This window comes from Chenopodium album, chromosome 9 (genome assembly GCF_948465745.1).
Source record: "Chenopodium album chromosome 9, dcCheAlbu1.1, whole genome shotgun sequence".
Taxonomy (NCBI): Eukaryota; Viridiplantae; Streptophyta; class Magnoliopsida; order Caryophyllales; family Amaranthaceae; genus Chenopodium; species Chenopodium album.
Window position 1 is genome coordinate 55,212,349 of NC_137842.1, and position 10,907 is coordinate 55,223,255.

The 10,907-nt window shown below is 33.9% G+C and overlaps 1 protein-coding gene across 1 annotated transcript; it reads right to left on the bottom strand.

Annotated features, from left to right (window-relative positions):
- Positions 1 to 841: 841 nt before the first annotated feature.
- On the bottom strand, positions 842 to 8,047 carry LOC145559899 (uncharacterized). Its single transcript, XM_081621178.1, has 11 exons — positions 7,800 to 8,047; positions 6,929 to 6,970; positions 6,691 to 6,835; positions 5,921 to 6,150; positions 3,902 to 3,959; positions 3,048 to 3,125; positions 2,871 to 2,959; positions 2,680 to 2,761; positions 1,679 to 1,864; positions 1,448 to 1,589; positions 842 to 1,353 (listed from the first exon to the last, which is right to left on the bottom strand). The coding sequence occupies exons 1-10, from the start codon at positions 7,961 to 7,963 to the stop codon at positions 1,449 to 1,451; spliced, it is 1,215 nt and encodes a 404-aa protein (XP_081477304.1). The 5' UTR covers positions 7,964 to 8,047; the 3' UTR covers positions 842 to 1,353; position 1,448.
- Between the last annotated feature and the right edge of the window lie 2,860 nt (positions 8,048 to 10,907).

The following is a 10,907-nucleotide window of genomic DNA, read 5'->3' on the forward strand; positions in this document are numbered from 1 at the left end:
TTTTTTTTCATGTATCTTATAGGAAAATTTAGCACTTTGTTTTCATTATGATGCGGTCAAGAGCATCAAAATTTTAAAGAGGCTTTAAACCGAAAATTATGCATAATTAATATGTAGAAACAGGAACTCAAAGGCCTGCAACAAAATCTACTTCCAGCAAAAATATGTAGAGTATGATTACTATGACAACAATCCATTACTTGACCATGACCTCAATTGTAAACTCCAAATTAAGGCATAAATACTTAACACCTGATTAAATTTGTCAGAGCAGAAAACAGGCAACTTATTATTACCACAATCCACTTTCATCTGCCGCAAAATCCATAAGGCTTGCAGTCGAATCCCACACCTATGACCATCTTCTTAGACAAAAAATAGACCTGCAAGATAATTGTACATAAAATCAGATATATTTCCTAGCAAAATTTATGAGAGAGGATGCTGACCCACATCACGGAGAGACAAATCGCAGAATGCAATGCTTTGAGCCAAAGGTGACGAACCAACATCATCAACAGAGTTTATCATTGAGTTGTGACATGAAGATCCACAAAGAGGGGGAATTTGGAAGTACCTGTTATCAGCACTACCAGAAAAACTCAAAACTTAAATAATTCAAAAGGAAAAAACCATGGTTTCTTTAGAGAGAGGGGAAGAGAGGAAGAAAAAATAATTCTAGCAAAGACGATGTATGCAAATTAAACAATTCTTTATCCAATGACTAAAAGCAATTTAGAAATATGAGCAGAGAAATACAAGAAGTTGCTGAACTGCACTCAGCCCCACGAAATGGAAGGCCAAAAGTACACAATTTTGAAGTCTTAATAATACAAAAGAATGAACTACAAAAGTTGAAATTTATATATTAAATTGAATCTAACAAGAGCGTGATTGTTTTTCCAAGTTTAAATCAGATTAATCACTAATAAAGAATGACAACACCAAAACTTACACACAAAAGAAACTGCAACTTCTACAGAATAACACCAAAGTTTTGTTGCAATTAGCATATTATAGTTATAGGAACATGACTAAACCCCAAGTGAATGTAGATGACTTCCCACAACTGGGGCCAAAGAATGTTAATTTTAAGATGCATTGCATCCTGAGTCCTGACAAAGAAGAAGAATAAGACCTCTATCTATACAGCACAAACTAACTAGATCTTCTAACCAATAAAAAAGCAGAAAGCATCGTAACAATTAATCATATGGGGTCTTCAAGGCTTCTTCCTTTGAGCTACTGACATCACAACTGCTCGAATGAGGACTTGCAAAAGCTAATAATGTAGCTTTGCTTCAGTCTGAATATGTTGAGTTGCTGGCTGCTGGTGTGAAGCTAGTGTGACAGCTAACATAAACCAATAGAAACATATTAAACTTGAGAACAGAAATTAAAGAAATATAAAATCAAGAATATGCAATAATGCATCGATGCATCGTACCTCAATGCGATAGCCAAGTAGTAATTGCTACCAAAGGCAGCATAAACAACAATCCACGATTCACCAAAGTTTCTACATCAACTATACTATCGACTTTGTTTTGCAGAGTACCCCACATCTTGTGAATAGGGCAAACTTGATCCTTCAAAGTGCAACAATAAACTTCAGCTATAAGACTCATTACAGCCAATAAACTTTGGACTTAAATCAAAAGACTTGACAAAACTTTACCACTGTGTAAGAGATAGTTTCCAAATCAGTGTCAGCTAGCAGCTCTCTTTGTTTCTGCAAGTCAGCTTGCTGCTCATGTGACATGCTTCTAATATCCCTGCCTAAATTCTTGTTTGAGAATGCTTTATACGCAGACTTCGTGTGAATTGTTTCCATGACTGAGCCAAAGAAATTTGTCACAGGAACCTGAACAGGGAGGGAGAATAGGTAAGTAAAAGGAGTGGTGAGGGCAAGTCAAAGAAAGTATTTATGAATGATTGGATAAAAAATTTATCATTTCCATCTTTTGTATCTAGTTGGGATTAAAAAGATCTACTCTTCATATTCCTTCCACCTCTAACCCACCTTAATGGAATGGATGTAAGGAGAAAAGCAACATAAAATAAAAAGGAGACAAGGAGCAGCATATCAACACTACGAGACAAAACTAATTAAGGAAGCGCTAGGAAGTACAGCAACATGGACTGTTTCTGACAGCAGTAGAGACAAGCTTAATAAAGGTTAGGTTATCTTTGTTATCTTTTGTGACTTTGCTTGATTCTATAAGGAGTAGTAGCCTATGCAGTAGAACATTATGTGAATGGAGGAAACATTTAGTAGCCTGAAGTTACTTAGAGAGTGATAACTTATAGTTATCAAAGAGAGTATTAGCTTAAAGCTATTAACCCATCATTTAGTAACCTTTTAGCCATCATTAATCAAGCTTCCATCTTTATTATTTCTTCTTATTTTATCAATTAAACAAAACCAGATATCTAGTCTAACCCAAACAAAAGTATGGAAGACTAGTGAGCTTGTATGAATATAGATTTGACCAGAATCTTCAACAATGTTGTATGTGACAATGGCAAAGCAAATGTTGACTACGGCTAAGCAAAGGGATTCTTTGTGCTGTGTGCATGTCTATTTGAACAAATTTTGATTGGAAAAAAGTATGTAATCAAAAAAAGACTTTAGGGAAAGAACTTTTATAAATCATATAGGTACAAAGCATCACATACCTCTTCTAAATTGCGCCTGTATAAATCAGTTTGGTAATATGCAGTCGACATGAGCAAATTTGGTTTGTAAGAATTGAACAAACTGTTACAAATAAAAGTCTATACAAGATTAGTTGCAAAAGGATAAGGGATTAAGGGTGTATACCAAACTAATGCAATTACATTTCTATAAAAGATTAGTTGCTACATACCTGCTCAAGGAGGCATTGTCATACATATTTAGCCTTTCAAAAAAAGCAAGGGTATAATAAGTGAAGCGATCTACAACAGAAACTCCAACCTGAATAAAGGGAAGTCTTATAGTATGTAACACTGTTGCAGCCTCATTCATTAAAAAATTTGATTATGTTAGGAAGCAACACACTTACATCTGAATCCAAGTGGTGAGAATAAGAATTTTCCCCTTTCATGCTACTCCCAATTGCCAAAACACCAGGTGATTGTAGCTGCTAGGTTAAAAACTACATTATGTTCCACAAATGGGGCGCAAATCGTTCAAGATTTTTCACACATTCCATAGCCTATATGATCTCTCAAATTGTGGATAAAGTAGACAACCAACTAGCTTAGTTGGGTTAAATTCTTGAGGGGTAATACTCAAGACCTGGGATTAAATCCGGTCTTCACCCTTAGCCCTTGTGGCTTTCCCAAAAAATAAAAATAAAATAAAAATAAATAAATAAATAAAATAAAATAAAATAGAGGAAAAGAAGAAGGTGATTTCACAAATTTCTCAGTAGCTTAATCTTCACTTTTATGAAAGAAGCTCTACCTTACGATGGATAAATCCCCTTTCGACTCCCCAAAAAAGAGGCAGAGGGATGAAAGAAAGGAAAAAAAAAAAAAAAGGGGTAAATAATAAGGAAAAGAATTCAGTACCCCTACAAAAAAAAATATAAAATAAAATAAAAATGAAAATAAATAAATAAAAAAAAAAACTCTTGACTAGCTGAGAGTGGAAGGATGGCTATATTGCCTATATACAAGGAACCCCCACACAGGGTAGCAATTTCAAAGAAGCTTAGGAAATAAGAATACACTGGGGGCTCCTTCATGAAATAAAAGCAGTGACCAACTTTCATAGAATATTCTGAAGGTAGCAAAGGAATATGAAAAGAACATCCCTACATTATAATCACTCTTTTATACTTCCTCAGATTTGTGACGTGAGGCAGTCACAGAGTCAATAAAATGATATGCACATACATGAAATAATTCTAACCTGGTTGAAAAGAGTGGCAGCTTGGCAAGTGTCAACCATTATCAAAAGCTCCTTGAATCTGAAACGGAGAGCAATCCGTAGGCATATTAGAAACTTAAAGTTCAATTGTTTCCATCTAATCATCTTAACAGAAAAACTGCAACTTTAGATCAAACAAGCAACTTAATCTCAACTTCAGGAATAATTCCATGCAAGGAACAAAGCTCAAGGCACTCTCACAATGTTCTGAGAGTAGAAATCACAATTGTGACTTAGACATACAGTATGTACACCTAGGTGGCTAGGATAACCTATTTTTTGGTATGTTTGCTTATAAACATAGTTATGGAACACAACACCAAGTTACCAACATCATAAAATTTTTCTGTGATGCGTTTATAGGAATATTCCAACTTACTAATATGCCGTAGCTTGGAATGTAACTTATCTGTTTAGAATCTTTAGATACATTTTAATCCAAAACTAATTACAAAAATTCAAAATTATTTGGCTAATAGTACTACTAAAAATCCAGGATTTGAAGCTTTTAGTATTGTTGGATTGAAAAAGTAGCCATTACTTTCCCCAAAAAACATAAAATTAAAATAGAAATGAAACTATTACTTAGGCTTCTTTTGAAATAGCTCCAGTAAGGCAATCCAAATTTGGACTAATAAGTTCCTACATAGAGCCCTAAATTCATAACCAAAAATATTAGGGATGGCAAATAGGTGGAACAGTTGTTGATACCCCACCCACTACCACCATCACATACCATTAACAAATTATATGCCCACCACCTATCCTACTACCCATGGCAAATTCATAGTCAATATCTACGCCCGCCTAAGCACAATAAGCTTAGATCCAAATCTGCCTCACCAACCAAGTAGACATCTACTATCCACAATACCTATTACCCGAAAACCTCATATACTTGGCTCAAAATGCTTGGATAAGACAAGTCCAAAAAAGAAAATAAATTCAGATAAAAGGAAATAAGGTGAAAAGAACGACTTCAGTTATAACTGTTGCAAACATGTCTCAGAGTCAAACACATTCTTTTAGTGCTAAGGGAAAATTGCATACAAAGTTCATGCGAGAAGCAAAGGCCCACAAATTTTGGAACAAAAGAATTAGGAAATTTTACATGGTGTCCTTGTAATATATGATTGTAAATTCAGCTAAATGGAGTTTTTTTTTTTTTTTTTTTTTTTTGGGCATACTCTCAAGTGACCCTCTACTTTTGCATAACTATATAGGGTGCCCTCATTGTTGTTATATATGATACCCTAGTCCCTAGCCATAAAATGATTCATCTTTAACCTTGATCTAACAATAACTAACTCACCCCTAGTTAACACCACACCACAACCTAAGCACCAAAACCATCCCATCATTAACCTCACCACCGTCAAACCATCATTACCATCAACTAGCCACCACCACTACTGCCTCCCAGCAGCCACCACAACCACCCTTTTCACACCTTAAACCAGACAGATAGAGAATGCAAATAGGTTTAAAGCATGTAAGCCCAAAAACCTATATAATAGATATCGATGAAAGAAGAGGGCAGAAATCAAATTGAAATACCAATTGCCACTCAACAAGGAGGAAGGTAAAACCCTTAATTCTTGTCAACACAAAACAAATAATGCACGGAGTAAACATATTCATGTATTTTGTGAAGCTATAGACTGTAACAGTTAAACTGGTATAGACAACAGGATCCAAATTATATAATTTCATCGATAAGAATACGCATTAAACACACGTCAAACAAGATAAATATCAAAGACATATCCTCCTTGCTATCTTTACAAAATACTCTCCATTATTGGACTGTAACCATGTACCCAACTAAAAAAGTAATAGTAAGCACTAGAGACAACTAGCTTTTATATCTTCTGATCAATGGTAGCAATACTCACAATATATGGTCACCAATTGAGGTTACCAACAATATAAATTTATGATAACATATGCATACTTTTAATTGCTATAAGTTGAATTATCTGGACATGTAACATAATTTACCTATGCTTTTCTTTCATTTGTTTCACTGCATCTGCTAAATCATGGCTCTGAAGTTCCTCAGAGTCTTGAAACTTCAAAAATTCATCCCCACCATGACCAGTCATATACAAAAGTATATGGCTTCCTTCATCACTTAACAACCGTTTGGACCTTGGAACAGCATCTTCATGTCGCCCTGTTAAAACCCTCATGAAGTTTTCGACAGTCACCTCATAACCTCGATAATCAACCTGCAGACCAGTCAGATTGAATTTCACCATATATTTATATGATATTGTGTCATTGTACACAATACTAAAAGGATTCATAATTCATAGAGTCAAATACTAGTTATACACCAAAAGTTGAGACAGCCTCAACATCCTGCCAGAATTTCCAATCACTATGTTGAAAGGCTAGGATGCATAAGGGGCTGCACACATTGTTTACAACAAAGCAATATATAGATATTATCCAGCCCTTCGACCCAAGGGAAAATACAAAGATAAAGGGAGAGTATACCCATTGTGATTGATGAAAAATACACAATATGAAATAAGCTATCCACAAAGAAGTCACCAAAAGTATAAGTAGCATATTATTAAAGAGTGATATGGATTGTGGAAGAGAAAGAGTAAATGATATGATGACTACGATCATCCATTGTTCATTGTGGTATTTATAGCATACATTGAAATAAAGTAAGCTGGAAGTAAAACTGTACAATTAGGAACTAAGAAGTATAAACTCAAAAAAGAATTAAAAAATAGTTGAAGAATATAAGAACGCACCTCAACATTGTCTCCATACAAATTAAGTCGATGGTTTTCATTGTTGAAAACTTGAGCAGGGTACTTATTTCTTGCATTACAAGCCATGTCATCAGCTAACATAAGTATTATCCTCTCATCTGGTATCCCTAGTCTCTTAACGGTCCTAAAAATGGAAAGAAAAGATAACTTAACAAATGGGAGACATGAAATAACCATTTGTAGGAGAGTTAAGTGGATTAACATAATTTTCTTTTACCTATACAAGGATAGGGTATTGGCCATGTGTCGATAGTTGAACCTTCAAAATAAAAAATGAATCAAGAAGTTTGCCCTCAAATCAAAGCAGTGCTAAGAGACTTTCACAAACACGAGCTTAAGACAAATCATTTTGAAGGTAAGAAATATAACACCGCAATTAAAGAGAAACAAGCTCCTCTAAGAAAAGGCTTATCATCTCTTTTTCAATTTTCAACAAAAATAAGTCATCTAGGTGTAGTGAGACAGTGTATAGAGGCAAACACACCAAATATAGCATGGTAAAACGGTTTATGGAATATATCAGCACAGAAACAATTGCTCTGAATATGATCGAAACATGCATTAGCCCTTTTATCCTACTGAAATTGATTAAATGAATGAATAACAGCACTAATTTAGCAAAAAAGAAATTCAATATTAGGGATCAAAATAACTCCATCTCCCAAAAAAGAAAATCATATCTCTCTGCAGGGTGAAACCCTCTCGGCTTCGGCCGAGTTCATAGAATCTCACACCAGCTCAACTTCAAAAAGATGGAAATGCTTACACGGCAATACCATACTTTTAAATTCTATAGAAATTGTTAGTATTACTAAAATTAAGTTTCAGAATAAATATTCTTCATTAGAAATTGTAAACTCTCAATTGTGTTTTTGATATAAAATGCAAAAAAATTGTGGGTATTCTTTAGCAGCAAAAGACTGAGCTAATAAACAAGAAATACACAAGTAAAACATAAAATTGAAAATTGTACAACAAAATTATCTAGTCAATCAATAATATACCAATTGAATCTAATTGGGTATCATCAAATACAAAAATTGGGAACATTTACAAGAGCTTAATTAACATGAAATGGAGGAATTTACCAAAATCGAGAGGTGCAGACTAAAACAGCCCAGTTATTGGTGTGCATTGTGGAGGAAGTAGAAGAACTCGATTCAGCAGCAACAACATTGTAATCATCCAATGAAAGCAATAATAATAAGGGAAGAACAAAAATGGGTAAGATTTGATTCATCTTTATTGCCATTAATATGCAATTTGAAGAAAATTTCGAAGCTTTGAAGCTTCAGACTTCAGAGATCGCAAACCAAAAGAGAAGGCATGCTCTTGTTTAAACTAGCCCCACATTTTCCCTTTTTTCACCCATAAGGCCATAAGAGTAATACTGCAATTTTTATTTTTATTTTTATTTTTTATTTTTATTTTTTATATTTTATTTTTAATTTTTTTTTTTTTTTTTTAGGGAAGAGTAATACTGCAATTTAAAATATTTTATCATAAATGAATATTATTCCAAAAAAAAAAAATTAAAAAAAAAATTAAAAAAATTACCAGTAAAAGTACCTATTTGCGGGTTACAACCATTTAAGTTTATTTTTAAAACTAGTTTTGTACCCCGTGCGATTAGTGGTGGCAAATCAGGTCAGCAGGTTGGGTTCGGGTCAGATTTCGGGTCAATTTCGAGTTGTGCTTAGAAACTTTCAAAAATAGTTAAATTTAATATTATTACAATATATAAAATTTTGGTCAAATTCAGGTTGTTTGGGTTCGGGTTTCTCTCACTAACTTCAGGTCGGATTATCAGGTCGAGTCAGGGATTGCCAACCCTACGAGCGACGCTCGGATTGTTTGTTGAATTTTGAGATAAATTTATAATCTATATGTCAAATTTTAAAATATATCATTGATACAAAATTAGTTAGGAATCAATGTGTTTTTGTCAAATTTGCTATCTAGTAGGCATGTAATGACTAATAATAATGTTGGTGGAAATATTCGCTTTGATACATTAAAAACAAATAAAAAATAAGAAAAATTAGCAAAAAAATAAATTAAATAAAATAAATGTTCAAAGCCTGTTGGGTTGACCCGAACCCAAAACTTTGGACAAGGGTTGAACATTTATTGACTTGTAACCTGACTCAATACGAGATGACTTATGACCCGACCCTAATTGATAGGTCTACATAATAAAAAAATAATAAAAAAAAAAATCTATTAGATTGTGAAGTATATTATTTTAACCGATTAGTGTAGATTATAAATAGATGTTTTACGCTTTGAACTACTTCCTTTGCTCAAAAAAATATTGTGATAATTTTGAGAATTATAATCTAATAATTTTACTCTAAACTATTTTTTTTATCTTATGAAGTCTATTTAAATTAATCCAACGTGGCTCGACACTTAACGAAAAGTTAGAATGCCAAGTGTTGTTGCCTCGTGACCTGGCTAAAAGTTTAGCTTTATACATTAGTTACATTTTGTGCGCGTGCGATGCCCGGGTTGTTTATTGAATTTTAAGATAAATTTTTAATATATATGTCAAATTTTAAAATATATCGTTGATACAAAATTAGTTAGGAATTGATGTGTTTTTGTGACAATTTAAACTATGTAGTAGACATGTAATGATTAATCATAATAATATTGGTGAAAAATATTTCTTGACCCGTAATCTGAAATAATGACCCTGCTTGAAATGACTTGTGACCATATCCGATTGACAATGACTGGTCTACACACAGTAATAAAATTATATTAGATTGTGAAGTATAAATTATTTAAATTGATTAGAATATATTATAAATAATGGATCATGGATGTGGTGCATTTTGAACTAATTCCTTCTCTCTAAAAATTATTATGATACAAAAAATAAATTTATATGATAATTTATGAGAGTTATAAACTAATTATTTTTTGAATAAAATAATAATTCAATTTGTACATATGAAATAGGAAAAATTGAAAAGAATAATTCCATCTTTGCTCCATCTGCTCAAAACAGGCCAACCTTTGCGTATTCTGGGAACAATCCCACCTTTCAGCCCTATTTTCTCAAAACAAGCCCTTGACCTGTTTTTTTATATTGTTAACCGGTTTTAGCAAGTGACATGCCATGTGTCACTAACTAATTGGCCTAATATTTTTTAATAATTAAAAATAAAAAAACAAATTAAAAAATAAAATTTTCCCCAACTTCAGCCCAGCCCTGAACGACACTCATTCCCCAACCACTGACCCGCCTTTGCCTGAATGACTACCACCGTCCACGGCCCAGCCCCACCTTCCGGTCTAAAACAAGCCCGCCACCTGAACGACCACCCTCATCTTCCCCTTCCCTTGATAATTATTGTTGTTCATGGATAATTTATTACCCAACATTTGATTTATTTTTGTTGATTGTGAAATAGGGTAGATGTGAATTTTCGTGGGTAATTGAAAAAATTGAGGATCTTATTGTTCCTTTATTGTTTAATTTAAGTTTGTAATTGAATATTTTTGGGTATTATGTGTTAGAATTGTGGATAAAAGCTATAATCTGCCTTGCTTGCCATTAATAGGAATGATAATGTGGGGTTGGTGGAGTACGCATCAAAGAAGGGTGGTATGCCGAATGTGAGGCGTCGGGTGGGGTTTCGAGGGTTGTGGTTGGTGTTTTGAGGTGGAAGACAATTGTGGTGTACGTAGCGGTTGTGATGCAGTGGTGCTTGTAGGTTTAAGGGGGTGGGGTTTCGTGGGTGATAAGAGGTGTCGTTGGTGATGGGTTTGTGGTGAAATGGATGGAGGTAGTGTAGGTTGTGGGTCAGTGGTGTGAGTTGCAGTTTTTTGGGGAAGGGGAAGCGGGGAGGTGGGGATACGGAGGTGGGGTAAGGTGAGAGAGTGGTGGCTGGTGGCCATGGTGGGGAACCAGGGAGGGAAGGGGGAGGAGAGATAAGGTGGTTTTTTGTTTTTAACTTTATTTATTTTTATTTTATTTTATTTTTTAGAGAGAGGTTGAAAAATTAATAAATAAATAAATTTAACCTGTTAAGCAAGTTATAGGTAAAAAAGGCTTGTTTTGAGAAAATAGGGGTGAAAGATGGGATTGTTCCCAGAATATGCAAAGGTTGGCCTGTTTTGAGCAGATGGAGCAAAGGTAGGATTATTCTTTTCAATTTTTCCTATGAAATATTGGTACTTTATCG